Source organism: Manacus candei, unplaced genomic scaffold (assembly GCF_025592945.1).
Source record: "Manacus candei isolate 608988 ecotype Guabito, Panama unplaced genomic scaffold, ASM2559294v1 h1tg000052l, whole genome shotgun sequence".
NCBI classification, from domain to species: Eukaryota; Metazoa; Chordata; class Aves; order Passeriformes; family Pipridae; genus Manacus; species Manacus candei.
In genome coordinates this window covers 572,882-597,918 of record NW_026138100.1, presented here as the reverse complement: position 1 = coordinate 597,918, position 25,037 = coordinate 572,882, and the positions used below count along the sequence as shown (strand labels likewise).

Below are 25,037 nucleotides of genomic sequence, written 5' to 3'. Positions count from 1 at the left end.
CCCCAAATGCTGCAAATCACTCCTTACAAGTTTGGCATCTGCCAAGATCCTACTTGGAAAAAAAACTAGGCTCCTTCCCACACTGTTCAAGGCATAAATCTCAAGGGTAGCGTTCACCATCCACAGACACACATGGACAGACCATACACAGGCATACCCAGCATGCTTATTAATAAATGCCACCTATCCCATGGGGATTTTTAATGCTTTCTAAAAAATATTACTGCTAAATCTTCATACTTTGTGCATTTTCTGTGATGAGACTTAATTACAGATCTAACACATTTCAACAGATTTCTGTATTCTTTAAAGGTAGGCATGTAAAGGTAGACCACTCGTGAGATATTTATTGTTTATAGATCAGTAATCACTAATCAAGTGATTGGCTCAAGAAAATATTTCAGCAGTGATCAAAGTATGACTACAAGGTGAAAGAAGTTATTGATAATGAGGGGCTAAATTCAGCTGGAGAGAAACATATGAAAAGAAATAACTTCTGAGTTTTAGATTATTCATTTGTATTACTTTAAAAGATCATCCCAGCATATTGTTTGTTGCCTTGATTTTCCTTTCATTTATATGACGTGACTGCTACCATAAATAAATGAGCTTGCATAACTTCTAGATCATTCACTGAATGTGGCATTGAGTAAATTACAGAAGGGAAAGGCATATTCTGCAAAATGTGTTCCTCTGATGAGATGGAGTTAGTCTTGCACATTTATTTCCAACATTTTGGCTAGGCGTGTACCAGAATTCCACTGTGCAATTTTTGGCATTAAACACTAAAAAAGAAAAATAAAAGTAAACCATTCATTATTAAAAGACTTTAATTATTTGGAACACTAACATCAAAACTGTTTACTTGAAAAGATTTCTTTCCACTTTAGTCCATCTTCAAACCTGTTACACTATATTTCACTGACTAGTATTACAAATTAGATCAACATGTTTTCTTATACTTGTAAAAGATAGAACTACAGTAAATCGTTTCACATGGTGTTTAGAAAAAACATATATAAGAAATTATTCTTTCCCTCTTCTTCTATGATAAAGCAGAAATCTAGTTTTAAAGTAACAAGAACAGTCATTACAGAACCGAATATATTTGACATATCTAACCTCACAAATAAATAAATATATACAAGGGAGGTTACAGCATGTCAACTACAAAACAGAAGCTTTACATTGTAGAATTGAGAGCATTCAAGAGCTGACATAGTTTAAGATTACTACATGGTAGTAAAAAAAAAGAAAAAAAATCTTAATTCAGCAAAAATATAGTAGCTGTACATTAAACTGATAGATTACAGCTCAGCTTCATTCAGGATACTGTGTTTTCTTTTTATTTTACTGATGTTTATATTTTACTGATATTTTTATTTTACTTATGTTTTATTGATTCCTTATTTTTTCAGGAATGTTTCGTGTTCCTTTGCTTTTAAACACCTTAATCAGGTATAAATCTCACAGTAAGCTGCTATGTGAACCCTATTATCTACAGTAGTTAAGCAAGTGGGATGATAAAATATAAGTTCAGTAAATGCTTGTACATAATCTCTCCCTAGACTATTTCACTTATTAAAGATATCTGACGACTCATCCCTGTTATTAATAACATTTTAAGTGAATCGGGTTGACTTTTGCTCATACCACCATGTAAGTATCTGCAGTTACAAGACTGAGGTTTTGTTAAGGCCCATGTAGCAACAACAGTGTTTCTGGATGGAAATCAGGACATCCTCCTCCCACCAGGTGTTTGCAGCCAGGGAAAATATGCCATTTGTGCGGTCACAGCATTAAACGATCTCTACACACAAAAGCATGTGCAAAGAGCAGAGAAAGCACAAATCCATATCCCTAATCACTGAGCATCCACCTGCTTGGCAACTGAAAAATCTCAGCACAACTTTCTGGTCACCTTCTGAATGCAAATAATTAAATATTTGGCTAAAAATAATTTGGTTAAAAAAAAGTAATTTTAAAAATGAAAACTTCCATTAGGGGACACTCTCCTCTGAAAATAGTACTTGAAAATACCTGTGATGTTTCAGTGCATGCTTTCAGGAATGTGTACAGCTACAATTTTTATAAAGCCTGTCATTGGATCAAACATGCTTAATGAGGAGAGACGCCCTTTTGCCACTCATGGCCACATGCTAATATGTCATATATTTATAAAGTTTAAACAAGTAAGCATTTTATGCTCTTGTCTATTCTCTGCACATACAACTCCCCCCCCCCCCCCCCCCCCCCGTCACTGTGGACACAGTGTAGCAATGTAAATTCCCTAATATTGCCTGAAGACTGTTTAAACTCTGTGCCTCCAGCAAGTCATCCAACAGGGATGCCTGGAAACATTAGGTGCCTGGAAAGATGTTATTTGTTTATTATTGGTAAATGTATCCAGGTTATTCTAATGTTGCAATGCCATCTGATGGAGGTGTCTACACATACAGCATATCTGAAATACAGAGACTGACGAACTCATGGGTTTACAAAAAATTCACCTTGTATTTAAATACTTAAGATTAAGTTTTAGCACCATCCATTGTTTTTAGAATGTCTGTGGTACACTCTGTGGTTTTCTCTGTCATATTTACAGTGTGCATTATTACAAAAATATGTGTGGAGAGAGTTCTAGGTATTTATTTATAGATCTCTATATAGTTGAATGTCTTCAATTTTGTTTTGTGAAAAAGAACATTAAACACAGACTTGTGATGGGAAATGCTGCATTTCACACATACCAATCAATAAATGCTGAAACATGACTTTGTGTAAATTGTGTTTCTTTGTACATGGACAAAAAATGGCCTGAATTTACAGCATATACTGTTTTGCATTATTAAGTCCATTTAGTTAAAAATGGTTTAAAAACCCTAACTGGTGTAAGGGTTTTACTCATTTCTGAATAAAGAAGAGTCAGCACTAGACAGTCAAGAAGCAAGAATCTAACAAGTGTCATAGGGAAAATCCATATTTTCCAGTTGAAAAAGACCATCAGTAAACTGTTCAATGAAAGCTTGACTGTACTGCGTGAGATGTCTGCTATTTTCTCCAGGAGTCATGACTTGTTTTTCTTTGGACTATATAATTTAAAGTTAGGCTTGTGGCTCTTTAGCCTTAAAAAATATTTGCACAGGATTACAATTAGCTGTCCAGGTATCACGTTGGCTGGCACACACTTAAAAAACAGCTCAATACCATGGTGGAAAATTGTCTTTTTCCACAACAGTAAGAAGGTAGAGAAATCGGTCCTTAAGTGGAAGCTGTTAACAGAAGAGTATTATAAACTGGGGAAAAAATAACTAAACAGGTCACATTCTATGACATCCACTATTCTCAATTCCAGGCAGACTTTTTAACTTCCTTTGATTAAAAAGAAAATAAATCATAAGCTCAGTTAGAACTTTGTGCTACGACTAAATGTGTCAGACATGATGATATTTTTATAGAAGTTGTCGGAGTGAGGATTGCAATATCCTTTGACCTTGTCAATGACCTGGTGGACGGGGATGATTGATGTCTGTTCTCCATCCTCTTGGGCAAATTTTGAAGATGGCTTGTCAAGAAAAACATTCTCTAGGAGGAGGAAAAAGCAACAAGAAGTTAGGGCCTCTTACGCAAACTCACTGTTTAAGAGATGTGTCACTTCCATATAGATATGCCTTCAATTGCCACTACTGCTGAATGAAATTACTGCCCTAAAAGCCAGCAAAGAACTTTTTGGCTTGACATTGCTTCTTCTAAATTCTTTTAAGATGACTGGTTTTGTGGGCAGACCTTTCAGGTATTTCTTGAAATTATCCCCCTATCCTTTTGCCTAAAGTGTAACTGACTCCTATGACTTTTTAATATATTAATTTACTGTTGATGCTTTGCATCTTGCTACCTTTTGATAGCACAGGAATAGGGGTGGCCTCCATAAATAGCATCTCCACGTAATACAGTAGTGGAAAATGACAGTAAACAGATTTAATTATTTCAACAGTGGAGGTTTTGAGCTATGTACAGAAATAACATAATCTGTGCAGAATGTAGCAGAAAATGTCTTGCATCTTAAAGCAGACAACAAGAGCTGAAACTGGCCTAAACCTTGTGCTTGTCTAGCATCACCTTTTTTTTTTTCCATAATGTGGAGGGTACAGACTGAACAACTGTGGGGAGAAAAAGATGCAAAAATCAGGCATTCCTTCAGAGTCCATGAGCTATAAGCCAAGGGTGAAGCTGATGAGAAAAAGGAGCAAGGCAATTCCCAGACAGACTGAGAAATCTGCTCCAGTGGCTAACAGAAGTGCTGTTCAGAGAATGGTCAGTAGGTAGAGCTCATGTAGTGAGAAATGAGAAGGAGAGACCTTGTCTCTCATTTTCTCAAGTATGTTGTATTAACCAGCTTTCTTTCTTATCTCTTCCACTGTAGCGAATAAAGCTGGAACTAATTCTCTTAACCCAGGCAAGGTTTGGACCATTGCAAGCTGACAGTAAGGTGGAGTACCCTGGGAAGCAATGTTTTCTACAGGTTACATTTTTGATGGTTGTTTACAAGACCTTGGTGAAATCACCGTCAAAAATTCATTGTTAAAGGATCATTTAAGAATTAAGCGTATTACTTCAAGTATGATTCAATAAAAACTTTTTTCTTAGGAATAAATTAACTGAAAAATAAACAGTAACTTGCCCCTGCAGAAGTCACGATATCAAGCCATAAAAGAGTATAAAGTGCTGCAAAGGAGAAATGGTTTGCAGACTGAGAAATGAAAACAGTTTCACTCATGAAAACAGAAACAGGCATGTTCAGGAATATTGAGATGATTTTTTCAAAGCACCCAAGAATGTCCATGAATTGCAGTGAGTAACTCCATGTCCCATAGCAAATTTCTGGGTACTCTGTGCCTTTCAAATGTATGCATTTACCAACCTATGGCTTCACACCTAGATACAGGGTTAAAATCATGTATCACTGAAGTAAATGGGAGTTGTATCAGCAAATTCTCTGCAGACATAATCTTAACTTCTCATTCATAGAAGTGTTGCATAGGGTATTTAAGTACTATCTACAAGTAGTTTGTTTCAGGCTTGTAGACAGCTGGGGCACAAGATGCCAAAGTGACCTCTTTCGTCCCCCCATAAGGGTCCACCCAATATTTGTGTTGGTGCATTCTGCATTCAAGCAGCAGTTCACAGGATGGCTTGCAGGCACATACATTTTGTCACTCAGAGTTATTCTGGGTGTGACTGGATATAAAAAGAAAAAAGGCTAATACGATAATGGCCACAGACCAAATAGAAATACATTATCTTAAAATTCCTGTGATAACTTTTATAAATACTAACAAATCTTCTGGAACTCAATCAGATTGGTTTTGCTTTTTAATGTATGCTTTGTGTATGGGTGTTTCAGGACAATTTCCTTTACCCAGACTACTCTACACAAGCACTAATGTCAGGACATGGTCTGTTTTCTAATATGGTATCTTCCAAATGCTTCATGCCCCATGCAGAGTGCAGACACCCGAAGTGTGAAGCATGCTTATCCTTTGATTCAGCATCAATGGAGCAAGATGTAATAGTGAGAAATAAGCAGTGTTTCTGATTAGCAAAATCCTTTGTGTCAATGAGGACATCATGCAAGAAGCATCCCTCCACCCTGTTTCAACCATGCATTCAACAAAAGCAATTCTCACTTTACCTGTAATGCTCCACCACTGATGAGGAAAGGGCCTTAGAAGACATTATCTATACCACAAACACATGAATGCTTGTGTCAATTCCAGGGAGCACATTATAACCATATTAACAAGACTTGCCAAGACACGTAGCTATTACATTATTGGCCTACAATTTAGCTAAGTCATCAAACTGAGAAGTTCAGCTGTATTAAAAATCAGAATATGAATATTATTTTTTATTACTTTAACACATGAGAAGATATGTTAGTATATGTTAGCAAAAATTCCTGTGAAGTATCACAGTAAGATGTGTATTTTTAGAGATCAAAGCAAAACACATTAAAATTTTAAAAATAAAACAGTCATATTCCCTTAATACCCAACAAACGTTTACATTACAAACTTTGATTACCTTGCCAACTAAAATCCCTTTTAGGAACAATTTATGCATGGGATTAGGCTCCTAATTTTTGAAAAAGGTATATGAGCAAGTTTCTTTTAACTTACTACTTCGTATCTGGAACAGTTTGTTTTGCTTTAAGAACACACTGCAAAAACTCCAGCCCTAAGTTTAATTGTCAGCCTGATAAATAGTCCCGAGTCCAACAAAACATTTAAGCATATTTTTATCATTAATCCCAAGACCAAGAGTCTAAAAACTGATCTGCCAAGAGTACAAATGGGGATTCTCTGGCTTCAGAACACAAGGCTGTCCTCTACTATTAAATCAACAGTAGCACTGTGATCAGTGGATATTAAGGATGCTATTTGTGGAAGACTGCTGGTAGAAGTGTCCTTCCATAGGGAAGAGATGAAGACAGCTTGATCAGGGCAGCTGGGTGCACTGAAGACCAAAACTGACATGGCAGCAAAGAGAGGCAGCCTAGGGAGGCAGGCACCAGCTGTGTGCTCCCAGCACAGTTGTGAAGAGCAGTCCTGAGAGCAAGCTCAGGTGTTATCAGGGAATTTCTAAGATACACAGACATTATCTATAACCCATAAAATTTTAAACTCTTATAATACCTGATGTGCAATCCCTCTTGCAATGAATATTGGTCACTGGGAAAATAACAATTTAATTCTTAAAAAAATGAAATTTCTAGACAAAAACAGTGTGCCTAATCAAATCAGGCAATGATCATCAATAAAAAAAAGGAAGGTATTTCTTGGAAACTATGCCATGTATCAAGAAAAGAGAGTGTGCCATCATAAGAGAGACACTGGAGACTTATGAAAACAATTTATACTTAAGAAACAACATAACTTTCATTCTAGTAAAATCATCTACTTCATATATAAACATTGTTTCTAATAAAAATTTTGAAGCAAGTAAACACATCTTTGGGTTAAATATGTGCTCAGATTTTATTACCACTATGTTTATAATAGAGTATTCTGTAATAATGTATGTGACTTTACACAGGACAAAAACAGGAATTCACCAAAACAGAGTAACAAAAAAAAAAGTGAACTATATGTGTAATTTTCTGAAATATGATCTCAGACATAACCAAACTTGCAAATCATTCCAGCTCCTCTCTTTCTTTGCTCCCTTAAAGTCTTCTTAAAATGAGCACATTTGCATGGTATGAGTGGAATACAGATGATGCCTTTTATTACATATACCATCGACATCTAAATAAATAAGCAGTAGATATGGCATGCTATTTGTAGAAGGCCAAGACAATGCATAATCTAGGAACACTGTATCCATTTCCAAGTAGGCTCCATTTGTCGTTTTACCCATAAACGTTTTACAGTTAGATGGAAGGAGTTTAACCATGTGCATCAGCTGTGGACTTGGACTCTGAAGACTTGATTCCTATTTCCAGCTGTGCTGCCAGCTTTCATGTTACCTTGGGTGATGAACGTCATCTCTCTGTGCTTTGGCTACCCTGTGTTTACAATAGGATAATGAGCAAGATTTGATTTCATCACACCTGCTTTATTTAGTATGGGAACATACCAAGGTCAGAACTATATATTGGATGTATTGCATGTTAGATAATGATTCTTATTGAAGTAAAATATATTTTAAAAATACACTACACAAATTGATGAAATTTTCTCACATTGACCTTTGGGTAGAAACAACTACTGTACCTTTAACATGAAACTATGTATTCACAGACACACTTGCATGCAGTGTAAGAACTCACCTGTATGGCTGTTTCGTTTGCAATATGTATTTGTTGTAGATTTTGATTTGGATGTTAAGTAGGTTGAATTGGAGCCGATGGAACTAGAGGATAAGGATTTCCCAAGATTATCAGAACTCTTCTTTATAATATTGGTTGCCGTTTTGCTCCAGTCTAAAAATGATTGAAAAGTTTTACATCAATAAATACCATAGATACTAAATGCCTAATTTATTCAGTTATGATTATTTCAGGTAACAGATGCATTTCTTAATATTGCTTACAACAAACAGCCTATCCTTTTGCTGTTAGGCAGCCTCTTTCGTTCTTAAGAATCAAAATTATTCCAACTTAATTTATTCTACCACAATAGTTAAAATTGGTGGATCTAACACTCTAACAATCATTTGTTAGATTAGATTTGTTAGATTAGAACTGCAAATAAGGCCTAGCTTTCCAGGCTACAAGAGAGCAGAGAAGCTCTGTAGCAGTATAAGGATACCATACTTTCATGACCTGAAGAGCAAAATCTAAAGGGATGGATAGGATCATTTACAGTGATCTTACCATCTGAGGGCTTGATCTGCTGAGGAAGACACTACATACTAGCAGACTCTCAGCTGATTGTTTAGAATATTGGTGCACTATTATTTTACACTGTTTATTCAGTCATTCCCATTTTAAGAGTTTTGTCCAAACCATTAACACAATAGGTTCTTATGCTGGAACAACTTAAAAAATCAAATTAAATAACTAATACTGATAAACTGAGTGAGGAAAACTACCAGTGAAAAACTCAACAGTCTGTCCCAATATCAGTAGAATAAAAGCATCTAACTACTTCTGTATCAGATACTTGCAGGTAAGTACAGGAAGTTTCACATTTGAATCACCTTGCTGTTATTCACTGTACTTCAATGAAATTCACAAAATGGAAAAGAAGTCCAAACCAAAGACACCTAGGTCACTTTATCTGAAATCATTGCTATAGGGTTTATGTATGCAAGTTCATATTTGACTTATATTTCACTGTTCTGCCTGAAAACGGTGTCAGGTTCATGCAGATTAAAACCAGCTCGTAGAGACTGACTGGTTAATGCCAGACATAATGACATCACATTAACTATACCACTGAAGTATTCAAATCCTTCATGTTTTTATTTCTATCATATGCACAAGCTGCTCAACAGCAGTATAAAAAAAAATTAGTTTGATCCATCTGCGTTTTTCAGTTCAGGAGTTACAGCATAAACCACACAGAAGCTGAACGTATGAAACAATTTGGATGTCTGATCAGAATGAATATGATTTTCCCAATTTGTATTAGCTCTTTGAAATAATGAATCAAGTTTTCTTACTACAAAATGAAAGTATGTTTTAGAGTGTACAATGAGAATACATTCCCGAAACAAAACAGAGCAGGACAAGCAAAAGTCTTGATACCAAAGCAGTTACTTTAAACTGTGAAACAAGCCCTGTACGCCAAGAGAAAAAGAAAGGACACAAGGGTATTTGGAGAACTGTTATTACCCAGGACAGACTGGCTTACCGTAATGGGCTATGAGCTTATGCCACCTTACATCAACTCTAGATTTGAACACTGGTCATTGAGCAGGAATCATATGAGAAAGAATTATATGGTCCAAATCACCACATCAGGCAGCAAAGCAAAATCCAGTTGCCTGAACACAGTAACCTAATGCCATCCAAGATGGTCAAAGGTGCAGGAAACTACCAATGCAGTGGCCCAAGTGTTACTTTCACGTGTCCAAACCAACTGCTCTCCTTGCTCCCTGACTGTTGCAGATAAAGTTGAGCTTCAGCCATGGAACCTAATCAGGCTTCTGCTTAAGGAATTTTCTATATTTCTGAGTGTCTAATGGTCTTTCTGAATTAAATGGCGAAGGACAGACAGTTTAAAAAGACAAAGATAAAAGCAAAAGAAGACAGAATATTTCTACACGCCTTTTAAGAGTTGCTCCTACATCAGCCTAGCAGTTCACACAATTCAGTCAACATACTTTAATGCAGGAGAAAATGAGTAAAATGGATTTTGAATGACAGTTTGAATCTCTGGATCCTTATTTTTTTTTTTGCATGGCCCAAAGGGCCTTCCAAAACCATGCTTATAGCAGTACAAAATTTACCAGCTGCTTTCAGTGGAAAACTGAGAGACTTGAGAGTTTTTATGAAGTGATATCTGAAAAGTGCCTTGGCACTGTTAGTACTGAAGTGACAGTCTGTGATTAATATATTTTTCCACATGTCTGGCTTACCTTTTATTATATTAAAAGTAACTAACAAGTTGTTTACCTGGACTTTTAAAGACAACTGCAGCACCTAAGGACGGGAGCTGTGAACTGTTTTTACCTGAATTGTCTGCCAGTCGGAATCTGCCACAACAGAGATGTCTCCTCCATTGTTTCTGCACATTTTCTTTCATAGCACAATGGAATACAAATATAAACAAACCTTTAAAAAAGCAAACAAACACCAAATGAAGCATGTATTTATAAACAGATAAACAGATTAACTAAAGTCTATGATCAAAAGTCTATGAAGTACAAGCAAAGAAAAAACAATCTTAAGATTTTGTTATTGTCATCTATGCCTCATTTAAGAGGTATGGAAATTAACTAAAAATTTTCCCATCCTCTAGTTGCTATATGGGTGTTTGGGATATCAGAATACAGAGAATAGGACCCATTTTATTGGCACTGTTGATATAGATTCAGCTCAGTGCTGACCTTTTAGTTTTATTTTTTTTTTGGCTTAGAGGAAAATGATTAAAAGGTTTTTTCTTTGAACCAAATGACTATTTTGCAACCAACAAGACTGCAAGAGACAGACTGCAAAGTAAATACAGACACTGTGATATTAGCAAGGAGATAATTTATCTCCTTCTGTTCCATACCTACTGATCTGTGGGCTGCATTCTTTTAAAAACCAGAAGTCTTGCAAATGGTATTAATGGTGTCCTAAAAAAGCACACTTGGATCTACGTGCATCACATGTATGTACTTGAAAAGATTATGAAAATGTTAAGAATATGTTCACAAGTATTAATCAGGTGTCCAACTACAAACTTCCAAAGAAAATGAACTGATTTGTGCATGCAATTGCAGTAAAAGTGTTTAAGAATGTTTTTGCAGAGTTGATCTTTCTCAAGCAATTGTTAAATTTTGATTTTCAAGACAGGAGATAAGCATCCTGTGAGTACTCATTAAGTAGGTCTTAAGACATATGGTACAGTTTCATCATTCTACAGATACACTTTGGAGCTAAATATAGTAGCAGGAAATCTTATGTGCTCCTGGTTTTTCCCAGGCAGGCTCTGTCTGTGGAATCTTTCGTTGTTCTCCAGCTTAGCCTATTCTTGTTTTACTCGTATTCTCTGGGAGAGAGCCAACCTGAGGCTGAACACCTGATGGCAAAATGCTACTGCCAAATCCCTCATGATTATATATTAAACATCAATAAATGCTACATAAGGTGGGCAAACATGGTCAAGTGGCTTCCTCTAATACCATTCCTTTATGATTATCATGAATGGTTCCATATACTAATGAGTACTGTGTTTAAGTTGGTAGAACAAAATGGCAGGGTATAGCTTGGATAATAATGCTCTAGAGACTCAAATTATCTTCTCTCCTCCAAATTGCTGAGGTCTAATTTTCCACTAATGCATGTCATTGAACTGGATTTGTATTTGCTTATAGCCATTCAGGCCAGGATGAGACCTCTGAGATCACTTAACTTTAGGTAAGGGTTGTGTCATGAAACACGTTTTTCCCAAATTTTTTCAAGAGCTGATGGGGAAAAAAAAGGAAAAACACAATTTAAAAAAGGCAAACATGCCTTGATGCATCTCATATGTAACCTCTCTCGAAGTATGGTTACTGTGTTTGTATTTAGTGAAATATTTTTGTGTGATTTGTTTAAAACACATGAGCAATTCCAATGCAATCATTAGCAGTTCTTACAGTCTTACAGTCTTAGAGACATGCAGTTCCTCTTAGGGCTTCTGCACAGCTACAAACTTTGTAAATTGATGCTTTATTAAATCGCAGTAAATGTTTGGAACATTCTGAATTGTTAAAAAAGAAAATGCATATTCTGTAGTAATGCAAAACAAATGTACTGCATTAAGTACTTTGCCTTTGCCCTGTCTGGGCTTGGTCTCCAGAATTTTTTTCTCTGTATTTTATTATTCATTAAGTTTACAATGTGCTTTTAGTAGTACAGCTTTGGTTTTGTTTCCCAGAGACAAATCAGACCCTAGGCTTGGCTGTAGCTTGGCTCTGACTTGAAAGTATTTGGCTTGCCCAGGCATATATATAAAATGAGCAGCCAAAAAAGAAATGTTCCCAGATTTTTTACTCTGTGCCTCAAGGAGAGAAAAATAATTTCCTATGTAGATGAAATAGCAAAGTACAGTAACACCAGCAGTTGCTGCAATTTGCTTTTTCACTGCCAGTGCACAGAAAACTGCTGATGGAGGCTGCTGGTATAGCTTAAAATACTCATGTAGCTTTCAAAAACTTGAGAGAGAATAATAATAAACGTATTTATTAAATAAACGTATTTACCAAGGTCTCGATAATTAAGCTCATGCTAATACTGCTGAAAAATTTGCCATACTGAACTGCTTTTTGGCTGCTAGGAAATGCCTCCTGACACAAATCCCAATTTTTAGTTTGTTCCATTCCACCCCCTTACTGGTACATGAACACTGCACCACTTCTATGTGATTTTAAACATACCTCTTTTTTCTTTAGCTTTACCTAACTCTTTCACAGCAATAAGTACTTTCATATAGGAGATTGTTATCTTCCTGGGCTTGATGTGACATGCCCGAGCATATACTGTGTCACTATTGCTGCCACAATCCAAGAAAAGCTCATCACTCTTCTTTTTGCGTTTACCCCTCAGCTTTTTCACTTTCATCTTCTGACTTAGGTGCCTTCCAAATACTCATTTGCCATTAAATAGTGCTGTTACCCCAGAGACTTAAACAGTGGTGGTCAACTTTGTGTGCACTCTGCACATACAAGCTTAATTGATTGCACTGGAAATTCTGGTTACAGAAAACTTGTTTAATTTGATCCTTGGCATGCTTTTCAGAATTTAAATCTTTTTTCATGTTCTTCCCATACTTCTAATCTCTCTAGGCCTTTCTGAATTTCTCACACAGACACAATGCAGCAAATACTTCATTATGCTGCTAGGGGAATATCAGAATCTGTCCTTTGGAAAAAAAGGCTTCAGTAAGAACAATAAACCATTTTTGCCATTTTGCCCAGAATTTTAGGTTAAAACTGACCCAAACAAAAGCCCAAAACATTACTCTCTTTCCATGAAAGTACAATAAATCTTTTAGCACAATAAATACATCTCAACTGTATCAGGTAAAATCCACACAGGATAACATTAAGTACTTTTTCCATAAAGAGAAGATATTTTGCTAACCCTAAGAAAATTTAATTTTTATCTTAATATTTGTGTTGCAACACGTGTTCCTTCAATGACATTCTTGAGTTTCTTTTTGTTTTGGCTTTTTTTCAGGCAAATGAATTTTTTATATCAATATGTGTATGGTATAACACATGCCCTTCCAATAATCTTCTTGGGTTTCTCTCTTCCTTATGCTTTCAATAGTTCTTTATTAGTGGGTAGGGTAAGAGTTGGTTGAGAATCTTATAACATTTGATACATACACAAATTTTAGCTCTGAGCTGAAATTTTTTCTAAATGTCAGCTATATAATTCTGTAATTTATAGCCATTTGAGTACAGTTCACAACATTTTTCAGAAAGACAAACTATGCTGGAAAATTAAAATATTCAAAACTTGATTAAAGGAAAGGAAAATAATCTGACTAAAACAGTCACTGGATTTTTCTTAACCAAAGAATATCCCATAAGTCTGTGCTATCTCTACATACTGAAACAGGAAAAGAGGACTGAATTTTGTTTTATGTGCTTTTCATGCCTTAATAAAATAGATGTGAGCTTTACAGATTCCCTACAGGAATAAAGTAGGGAAAAAGGCTTCCTATATTTGAAAAGAATTGTTGAAGGCGACACAGCATCTATCTCAACAGTGAACACTTCAGACTGTTAGTCAGGAATAGCTCTATTTATAATATAGTGCATTTTATGGAAAAGACCTTGAAATGTCAACTAATTTATGAAACATATTCAATCCACATGTAGTTGGGATCATTATTCCACATAAGGGAAATAAATCAATGATGGTTTTGTATCAATGGAAAACCTAGAGACTGAACATGAGTTCCCAGTCAAATTACTGGGCATAGTATGCCCCAAAACAGCAATAGCTCAAATATTAATCATTTACAGAACAAAAATTCAGCTTACCTTGCAAAGAATTGAAAATTGAGAAGAGGTACAGGAAAGGGAGAGTCAAGGGACCCCAGGCAAAAAAGGCAAAGCCCCATGTCATGCCCAGCAGGAAGGTCAGGCTGACCACGCTACGGAGGTTCCTCAGGATCTCTTCCTTCAGGCTCCGATTAGTTCTTTTCCCATTCCTCCCACAGATTTGCACCATCACCACAATAAACATGGCAATATTCATTAGAAACATGATTCCAAAGTAGCCAGCACAAGTCACATAGAAGACAATTTCATTCTTGATCCAGCAGCTGTAAAAAAATACAAAAAATGATCATTTTTGGTTAATGCAAACTATCCTCCAATTATTCACATGACTACAAGGAAAACCAGCCTATTTCTGATTCCACTGATGCAGAACTACGCTTGAAAATGAAACCTTTGTCCATTTTCTGTTTGGAAATAGAATGAAGTCCAGAGGTGTCTTAAGTGACTATGGCTCAGAGTACTATCACCTTGGAAATCTAAGGATTGTGCCACAATTTTGTCAAAACCAATTATAAAGGAAATCCAACCTCAGATACAAGCTGTGGGAACTGCAATCCTATCGTGAAAAGTTTAAACAGTTCAAGCAGCTTCACGGCTGTCATCTGTGTGAAGCATAGTATGTTTTAGTAACAGAATGGGCAAACTTGGATCTTCAGTGTTGAAATTTCAACTTTCTGCCACTGGAGCTAAAGGAGAACTTGTACATGACTGGAGAAGCAGTAGGACTTTTGAGGTAGCCATTTGAGAGCCAGCCATATGAGATATCTAGCTTATACCTCTAGCAGCAAATGGCCTGAATGTTTAGGATGATACTATAATAGACATATGAAATGACATTTTTATTTATCATGATGAAGCTTTGCCAGGCAAGGAACAGAGCACTCATATAAAAATTTTGGCATCTGGAGATTATTAGCTGGACATCAAGAGGAGAAAGAAGACTATTGAACTACATTGGCAAAAGACTAGCTTACTTAAAAAGGAAACTATTTTTATACTACTTCTTCCTTTGCTCTTACCTAGAAAATACAGCTTTCATTTAAGATAAACTAAATTTTATTTTTTTTTATTTTCCTGACAAAACCTATAAATTTTTCTTCTGCCAGAGGAGTGTTTGTACCTGGCATTGGGTAATACAGATTTCCCTCCACTTTTTCTTACGGCCTTCTTCACATTTCAGAGTCAAATAACTTAGAAGACAATTTTGCCCATTTTGCTTGTTTAATGCATCTTTGACTTTTCCAAAGCAATCTGACTGATGCTAATTTTTTTCCAAACTATAAATGCTCAATTTTAAGAGATCAAAAGAAATACTCACAAGTCATCTCCTCCTTGCCCGTTAGCATCTTTGCCATATAATTCCTTGCCATAAACATGACTTGCACTTGTATTAGCACTTGCTAAAACAATTGCTATCACCAGAGCTGGCAAACCTGTAACACAAGAAAACTTGGGAACTTTCAAATTTCCTAAGCCTTTACATTCACCATGCTAAGCTGAATTATTGATGTCTCCATCCCTATTGCTTTAGTACAGAGTATCCTGAAAAAACTGCACTGAGAAGGTAGAAGAAAACAATTTTTCAAACAGTACAAATATACAGAACTTCCAAAGCACTTAATGGGCATTAATGAATACACCTCGTAACCTTCCGTGAGGCAAAAACCATTATTTTAGTATGTGATATGGAAATGAAAATAACACAATCTCCCTTAATTACCCAAAGTTAAATTTCCAACTTCACATAGGCTCTCTAGTGAGAAGATTAAAAAAATATTTTAAAGAATGAGTTTTAATGGAAGGATATTATTGGGATTTTTTTGAGGGATTTTTTTCAGAGATGCTAATGGGAATTCATTAGGTTGGGTAACTGGGGAACATGAACTTAAATCTGTAATTTCTCCACTGCTTCTCTCAACTGTAAGCCCCTCCACCCTATAAAACAAAATATATATTTCTTAATAATAACGTAAAGGGAGTATTTTGGGAAAACAGACAACTATGCAGAAGAGAACTCTGTGCAGAAAGGTACAGCTCAAACAAAAGAAATGTACGTTTCCTGATATGCCTTATTTACATGTCTTACCCTTGCTATAACAGAACAGATTCAAAGGGGAAGAGGTTAATTTGCTTTTCCGACCACTCAGTCCTTGCTCTCTGCTAAGGTTGCCAAAGAGGATGCTAGTTGCCAATGGAAAGACATCAATTATCAGCTGTACTGAGGTCAGTGCTCTAGCCGTAAGGTTAATGGTTTTGTATTGTGTTATATTATTTCAAACACAATATGTGCATTCAGGGGGAAGGCACAGATTCCTGATATAGACAAAACTGAAGAATAAAAGCCTTGCTGCCTGGGCCTTGCAGTTATTTTTCAGTATTACATTTTCCATTTCAGACCTGCTTTGTACATTGCTTAGGGCAGCCAGGGTCTCTCCGTGTTTTAAACACCGTACTGAAGCTCAGAATATTTGGGTTGTCTCTGATTCCATCAACTTCTACATGTATTTGTTGGCAAGAAAATTTAACCTGAACTTAAAGTTTTTGAAAATCAATGCAAAGATGCCCATAGGCGTTGCAGTAACTGCAAGAGTTTCTGCATTCATTGTGTGCTATGGTTCTTCATCTCTGATAGGACACTCTTGTTTCCCCTCTCCCATTCTGGCCTCTCCGGAGAGCAAGACCAGTTTATCCGGTCTCTCCACTCATCCAAGGGCTGTGAGCTGCCCTGGGTGGAGGGTGCCAGTTACAGTGTATTTACACAGAATTATACAGGGGAACTTCGTGACGGAGAGGGCTGGCTGCATGCCAGCACTACTGCAGGCCAGGGAGGGGGGGGAGGAAACACCATGTTGATATTAATTTTGCTCTGCACTTCTGACAGAGAGCTTTTATATAGCAGCATTTATAGAGAGCATTTTATATAGCAGCATACATGCCATGTAAATATTGTATCTTCGGAACTCACCCCAGCCAATGATGCAAAACTTCAGTATGTATCGCCGTATATACGTGTTGAACACCTTCACCAGAGCAATGTACATATGAACAGCTTCTAGTCCCATCCATGTAAAGGTGGCCAGAAGAAAAAAGTGCAAGAGTGCAGCTACAGCTATGCAGAGGCCATCGATATCAAATGATGCAATCCAGCCATCAAGCAAAAAAATCAGGTTAAGAAAGAGCAGGGCTGTGCTCAAATTCATCAGGATTTTGGATGGGTAATCTCTTCGCAACTTCCTAATGAGAGAAATACAGGTGCATGTGATTAACTTGCTGTACTCATTCAAGCCACTTTCAGCAGCTGGGTTTACTGGTTCACAAAGTAAATAAAAGTACAGGGATCTCCTCCGAGCTGTGTTTGTACTGTAAGACGTAGTGATGTGTACTTCTGTGTCAGATTGCTGAAGGCTTCTGCTGTGTGTAGTGGGGGTAAGCTACCAGTTCTTTAGGTCCTTAATGAGCTAATTAACTGCCATAATATTTTAGCAACTGATTTTTTCTTTAAAAAAACCCTTTCAAATTAAATATAAAACAGTACTTCATATTTTAGATAGAAACTGAAAACAAAAAGATACAGCTGACTAGAAGGTCATCTGTGATCATTTTATATGTAAGTCTTCACTTAATTTTTGGAATATATTGTCCAGTGCATGTTGTTTTCTGTTTGTTTGTTTGGCTTTTTTGAATAGGATCTTAGGAAGACTGAAGATCAAGTAATTTTTTTTTGAACTGATACACACTGAAATGTAGGAAATTTGGGGCAGCCAAGAACTTCTGCCCTCTTGGACCAGAACGTTGTGCCATAGGTAATTTAATAGGAATGCCATCATTGAAGACATTTAGAACTTGAAAACCCCCACCTCTTCCCTCACCCCCAGCCAACTATCGTTCTTTAGCAGCTACTGTGTCTTATCCTGTTACAGGCAGAATGGTTTCTTTGTGCTGACATGACTTCATTTTCTCTTTTCACTGTTCACAGAACTGTATCACTTCAAAACTTTTGCCTTCTCTTGAGTCACTTTCACATTTAAGTAGAACTGCTGTTGAAATTGTTGTACCACTTCACAATTTATCTTCATTTTATCTCTCTTCCCACCTCTTTCTGAAGGGCTCTTGAATGTAATTGTCCTAGCTGGAAATTTATTTTTTTATACCTGGGTCATGTTATGTTCACATAAGCAAGTTCTTGTTTATTTTTTTATAAAAATCCTGTTTGAGAATTTTAAAATAATACATATCTGTTCAGAATCTAGAGCATTCTGCATTCCCAAAAGAGTAAAATTTTGACACACATTCACCTTATTCCCAGGCCTGAGCAATACAACACTTTAGAAACTGGAGGAAAGACTCTGAATTTATGTCCCCTTGAAAAAACATTTCACTTTTACAATAGTGTGACCGTGATTTTACAGGTTTGGGTTTTTTTTAAACATAGATTTCCCTTCCTGGACAAATAAACCACACTATCCATGTAACTAATTTATTTTATTCAGCACATACAGGTACTACCTTTGTGATGTTTTTCACTTACTCAAATGCAATGTATGTTAGAAGAGTTGCAGCTGAAAATATAGCAGATATTCCACAGCCTATGTAAGTGATAAAGGTCAGGACGTTGTTATTCTGTGAGTCTATTTGTGTCACACTTCTCTGAAGGTCCTGTGTGAGAGAAAAGGAAGAGACATCAGTTATAGCCAACACCTCTTCTATGAGCACCACACTCTTTGTTGGTAATTAGTCAAGTAAAACTCAAAAGCACTTTGGCAATACCACTATAACCTTGACACTGGGGTTCATTTTTACTGAGTGTACTTCGTCTATAGCTGTTACACCTCTCACTTCCTTCCCACAGCTCTCCAAAACATTGTGCTTTAAGTATTATAACTGCTCGGAACAGCAGATAGTCAGAGCCTAATTCTGATCCTTATAATTCAGTACCTGGAGTTCAAATGTCCTTCTCTGGAAAAGTCTCTAGTTTTTACTCTTTTTAGTTTTGTTGCTTATATACAACTGTCTTTCAGAAGATGTAAGATTTAGGAAAATGTAATTTAAAAGTTTTCATACTGAAATGTTCAACATTATTGGGAACTTCTGACATTACTTTTTGTTATTAAAAGTTCATAAGAGTTAATGTAGCTAATCATCTACAGATGAAATCAAGGGCAAGATACTGCTTTTTGGTTTTATGGTCTGCTTTGACATAAAAGCTAAAATTATAATAGAACTGGTGTGAAAAATAGTGACGAAGACAAAAAAAAAGATTTAGAAATGAAACAGAAAATTCTGAGGATTTCTTTTCCAGTTTTCTGTCTAACTGTAACTGCTACATAGTACCATCTGAGAATAAATGCCAGTGTTATTTCCTTTATTTAAGGACAAGAAACTATAAGAATGTTTGGATCTATATCACTGTGGAGAAAATGCAAGCAAATGCTAACAGATAACGATGTTCATTCTACAGTCAATGTCACTGCTGTCCCTAGCAAAACTATCTAGCAAAAAGAAACAAAATGCTACAAAACTTCACATGCTTTGTAGAAAAAGGCAGGAGCAGCTTTTTTACAGCCTGACAGTTTATCTATACATAAGGAGAGTGTTATTTGAAAATAATTTAATAGCTGAATTAAAGTCAGAAGCGATTATTAAAATGGAAAAGCAATTAGAAGGGTCAAAACTGTGTAAAAATCTATTGGAATGCAGCCCGAATTCAAAGAACTTCTGCCTTATTTCCTACTGCCACTAAAGCATTCAGGGAAGAGAAGGGACTCATTGAATATATCCTAAAGAAAGCCTTTTCTTTCTCCCTTTGAGGATAGAAAGTGGAACAAGACCACAATTTAGCTTGCAAGAAGACACAAAGTTAGTAGCTTTTTCATATCTACAACTCAGCATGATGTGAAGAGAGCAGTCATATTAAGAAGGGTCTTGAAGGCCAAAGCTGAAAAAGTCAGCATGTGTGGCTCTCTTGCAGGGTTAAACTCTTATGTGATGCCGCCGCAAGTTACTTCAAAACGCAAATACTTCCACTTAGGAGCACTGCTGTGACCAAGAGCCAATATCTTTTCTGCAGCTATGTTTTAGAGGCCAAAGAATGATAATTTCAGCTGGAAAGAAGTGTTTCAGGCCATTACTGAGCATAAGCAATCACCAAATGCTAAGAAAAGATAGCAGTATTCCGTTTTTTCATGTTGGGATTCTTTTCCCTGAAAAACACTTCACAAGTACAAATTGTTGGAGACAGCTGAAGGCTAGAGGCTGTGCTACTGAGGCTAAAGTGCACTCTATGGTTCCCTCTTTCATCTCCCTGTTAGGCATTGCTCTACCTTTCTCAGCCACCCATTCTGGAGACTTTGCTTAAGGCTCTGACAGAGAATGAGCTACAAGTTCTGTACCAGCCCACTGTTGACAGACTTTTTCCCAGAGCAGGTCTGTAATGTAAGGCATCCCCAAAGCTGATTAAAGCCAAGTAAGAAAAGAGCCAATATATGCTTACACATTTTGCAAAAGAAGGTACTGCTTTATACTTTTTGACATTAGATAAATCTTGTCAGATTTGCAGCCTATATTTGCGAGGGACAAATTAGCCTCTCGATCTAAGGATGAAAGGGAATTATTGTGCTCCCTTGACTTTTCATCCTCATTAGGAGTTTTACTGACTGTAGGACATTTTTCTTTCCCTGTTTTTCCTGACAATATGTGTCTCTCTCCCTTTTGTTCTGAAAACAGCAATTCCAAATTTTTTTCATGATTTTTTTTCTGTAAACAACTTCCCACTTTCCCAACCTGAAAATTTTAAATAGACTTGTTTCTCATTCACTTCCCTCTTGTCACACCCTCAGCTGCAGGTCAGTTTTGACAGATTATACTACTGAGGGATATGTTGGGGATCCCCTGCACTTCAGGATCATTAAGATCAATTTTTTCTGTTTCTCTGTGGAAGTGTTAGTACTGGTATTTTGGTATTGCTCAGAAGCCTCAACCCCCGGTCTTTTGTGCCACAGTATTTGCAAAAGAATGTAAAAATTTGTAAAGAATGTAATAATTATAATAATAACAACAATAATATTCTTTCATTACTAACTTTATTATTTCATTCCTGAATCCTTATCACTAGTTACTTTATTATGAAAAGATAACTTTATGACAATAAGGGGGAAAATTATTTATTATTATTATTATTATTATTATTATTATTATTATTATTACAAATCATATGCAAAAGAAATAACCCAAGTAACAAAACTGAGACTTGTCTTGACACAAGAGAAAAACTGCGCTGCTGTTCCTAGGAAAGGTAAGTTGGTGAACAGCGAGTTTGCCTACCATTAGGACCCCAAAGTGTGTGAGGTGGTTGCATAAGCACACCGTTTCGTTTTCATTGGACTCTGCATCCACTTGGCAGCCCGCAGGGTTCCAGCCACCATTGCCATCTGTGGAAATGAAACATGAGAAACTGCTGTCCAACAAACACGTCAACCTCTCTTTTAACAGATTTCTCACTTCACCTTGTGCAAATGCAGAAGCGCTCTCTCAAATTGAATGAGCAAGCATTAAAAACAACCAGGAGAGAAGCAAGTAACAGATTTCCTAGTTTCTGTAGAGAATCACAGCAGGTGAGTGTCTCAGTAATGGACTACTGAGCAGAAGCAATAGATGGAGATCTATAATAAAAGTAGGGAGCTTTTTGGTTAGTGAATAAGACCTACTACGTGGATCATGCATTAAGACACACCTTAGTTTTACCCAATAATAAGACAGTTTTAGGACTCCCTTTTACCCTACTGATGTGATGTGTGCACCTGCCTGCCTCCCACTCATACATCCTCATTTATGGCCCAGGACCAGAGAGGGTCCTTCCCTTCCTCTCTGCAGCATGTAAAACAGGAGGTCAGAGTGGATAATCCCAAAGATCCCTTGTGGCCTTATGAAAAAACTCGGAATAAACTATTCCCTACTCACCCCACCTGAAAAGGTCATTCTGAAAAATAAGTAGAAAGATTTTATTTTTAAAAATTAAATGTTAAAAAGTAAAATCTGTTTTCTTCGTTTTCCCCCTGCTAAAATATGAACCAATTTTGTGAAATAGTTCATATTCTCTGACTTCTAAAGACATTTTTTCATAATTCCTGACAAAATCCAGCGTAATTTGCTCTGTAATTTCAAGACAATCAAATGCTCAAATTCAAGACAATTTCTCAAAAGACTGTGAAGATGTTCCAAAACCACTCAAAGCTCTTCCCCACTTAAGCAGCCACTGGGAATAGTTTCTTCCCTGTGTGTTTCTCCTTTATTGTGCTTCCTAAGTTCAGCTTCATAGGTAGGTTCTATGATTTTGTGCTCTTTTTTTATCCTCCTGCATTCTCCTCAGTTGTTCTGTATTTCCGGCTTTGAAGTACAAACTTGAACAGCAAATTTTATTTCTTGCAAGACTCTCTGTATTAAACCTCTCCATCCAAAATCCTACTGCTCTATCTGTTTGATTGTAAAGAAGAGTAACATGTCGGTAGTGATCTCTAAAATAGAAGGATATGGAAAGCCATCCCAGAGAACAAACAAGGAGTTAAAAGTATGGCTAAGAACCACTGTTGTGTTTGAGTAGCATTATAATTTAATTTGCGCATACAGACAGGTCAGTGAAAAACTGCAATCAGCTAGGGAAAAGTAGAGAAACTTGATTGAAAAATTTAAAATGTTAGAAACATTTGCATTAAAAACAAACTTTGAAAAGGAGTACATAACATCTACTGTTACAAGTAACTATATTAACCGGAAAAAATTATACGCTACATTGAATGGACTTAATTGAATTCTGTAAGGATTAATTAGGAGGAAAAATGGCAAATACTGTATCTGATTTTAAAACTCAAAACAACTTTATTCCCCACATGAAAGAAATTACAGTATTTTTAAACTTACCGTTTTTGTCCATATCCCAGAAGACACAGGTAGGTTTAGGATCTTCCTAAGAACAGATGCAAAAGTAGACTTTGTGTACCTCTTCAGGCATAAATCTCATCAACATTTACAACAGTTATTGTAATGTGTATTTCATTTACTGAGCAGAATAATCCATATCATTTAGACTGTTGAAAATTTGTCTAGTGTCAAGTTAGAATTTCTTCTGCTAGAAAGACAGATTTGCCCAGATTTTAAAATCTAGAGCACTGCTTCTCTGCACTGTTCCACTGCTCCACTGCTCCTTTTCCACATCCTCAGAACAATGAAGTTTTATTTTCTCAGTGAAGTTATCTTTGAGTATGTCTTTATACAATCTAAACACTTTGTACTGTTCACTTTCTTAGGGCTTCTCCGTGAATCCTTTATGTACATCCTTGACAATATGCAAGTGCCTGCTGAACCCAAGTGGAGGTTCTTCTGCCTCACCTTAAAATATTCATTGTAATGAAACACAAGATAAAGTTAACGGAACCGTGAAAATTACAAACCAGGTTCTTACAATTTACTTTGGTATTACATTTTAACATTTTCTTTTTTAACATTTCTAGTACTATTGCCTCTTTTGGATTAGATACTGACTGTGCCTGAGAACAGAGTCAAGCTCACTCGTTTTTTAACTGAAACAGTATGTGCCAAAAGATTGCATTTGGTCTCTATTTCCCTAAATTTGCTGTGGTCATCTTTTAACATGTTCTGTCCATTCCTCTTTTGCTGAAAACCACATAACAACAAAATAATTCAGGGAAGTATTAAATTTGATCAAAGAATTTAAGTAATTCTAAAGTTCCAGTGTAATAAATCATGTCCCTGGTCAAAACCATGGTCATGGACAGAGGTTTTACTTAGTTATTGGTACAGAAATTGCTTCTGAGGGACAGAATGAACAGTTTTTCAGGTAATTCTTAGACCATGAATGGAGTGCGAATGCATGAGGATGGGAGAGGTTACTTGTTTTAACTTTTTGCTTACGTGCTTTTGTTCTAGAGTTTTTGATTTCCATTTATGTTCTTACTCAAAATCCATCCCAATAAATCAGGCTTTATGCTTAGCCTTTACCACATGCACTCTGCATTCCTGTTCCTCTGAATAATCAGTCTTGTTTTACCTGAATTTTGGTATGCTTGATTGTAACCTTCACATAATCCTGAAGATCCTGAATGGTTAAGTTTCCAATGCTGCATGCCACCACAAAACTGGTCAAATTGGCAGAATTTTCTGCATCCTTTGAAAGATTAAGAAAAACATATTAAATGCTTACACAGCACATAACATAAAAGCCAGAGTACATAGTTTCATTTTTGCAGCATGCCAGAATAAGTAAGTTGTCAGCATTTCTGTACTTTTGATTACGCAATATAAGAACATTATGTTTATAAAATCAAATTATGGGTTAGCTTCACTGAAGTTTCCCTATTTTCCTTATAGTCATAAAACATACATGGGCACAACCATAGAGAGAGGTTAGAAGGCAAACAAAATTATAACTCAAACAATGTAGCAGATAACAACTCATGATATGATTAGCTCATTTCCCTAAACAAGAATGAACTATTATTGTTGACACTATCCTTTTGAGTAGATGAAAAGTTTTCAGAAAATAACCTGTTTTCTGTGTATGGTTGCTAAATCATCCTCCATCTTAAAATGAATGACTAAGAAGAAGTAAACAAATTCAAAGCAATGTTATGTACTGAAGGAGGTAGTATTTTCTGCAAGGTCTTATTTGATGGGAATTTAAACAGAATTCTGATATTATCACTGAGCAATACTATTTTTAACCTGCAGCTAAGAATCTTCCAACTGAGAAGTTTTCCTTGGAAACCAATTATTTATTAAAATGGAAATACTAATTTCTTTTGATGAGCTTCCAT

General features: G+C 36.2%; 1 protein-coding gene across 9 annotated transcripts in view; it reads right to left on the bottom strand.

Moving 5' to 3' along the window:
• Positions 1-347: 347 nt before the first annotated feature.
• Positions 348-25,037, bottom strand: part of ADGRG6 (adhesion G protein-coupled receptor G6) — a 109,204-nt gene continuing 84,514 nt past the window's right edge. For 6 of the 9 annotated variants that reach the window (XM_051801600.1, XM_051801607.1, XM_051801602.1 and 3 more), the window contains 10 exons: positions 24,272-24,388; positions 23,125-23,170; positions 21,532-21,638; positions 18,740-18,867; positions 17,177-17,445; positions 15,530-15,644; positions 14,191-14,474; positions 10,181-10,282; positions 7,832-7,984; positions 813-3,585 (listed from right to left, as the gene is read on the bottom strand). In XM_051801600.1, the coding sequence (XP_051657560.1) occupies positions 3,407-3,585; positions 7,832-7,984; positions 10,181-10,282; positions 14,191-14,474; positions 15,530-15,644; positions 17,177-17,445; positions 18,740-18,867; positions 21,532-21,638; positions 23,125-23,170; positions 24,272-24,388 (1,500 nt within the window). In that variant the 3' untranslated portion in view covers positions 813-3,406. Of the gene's footprint in view, positions 786-812; positions 3,586-5,692; positions 5,740-6,077; positions 7,568-7,831; positions 7,985-10,180; positions 10,283-14,190; positions 14,475-15,529; positions 15,645-17,176; positions 17,446-18,739; positions 18,868-21,531; positions 21,639-23,124; positions 23,171-24,271; positions 24,389-25,037 lie in introns of those variants that run through there. The other 3 variants (XM_051801606.1, XM_051801608.1, XM_051801609.1) reach the window with 3 other exon arrangements.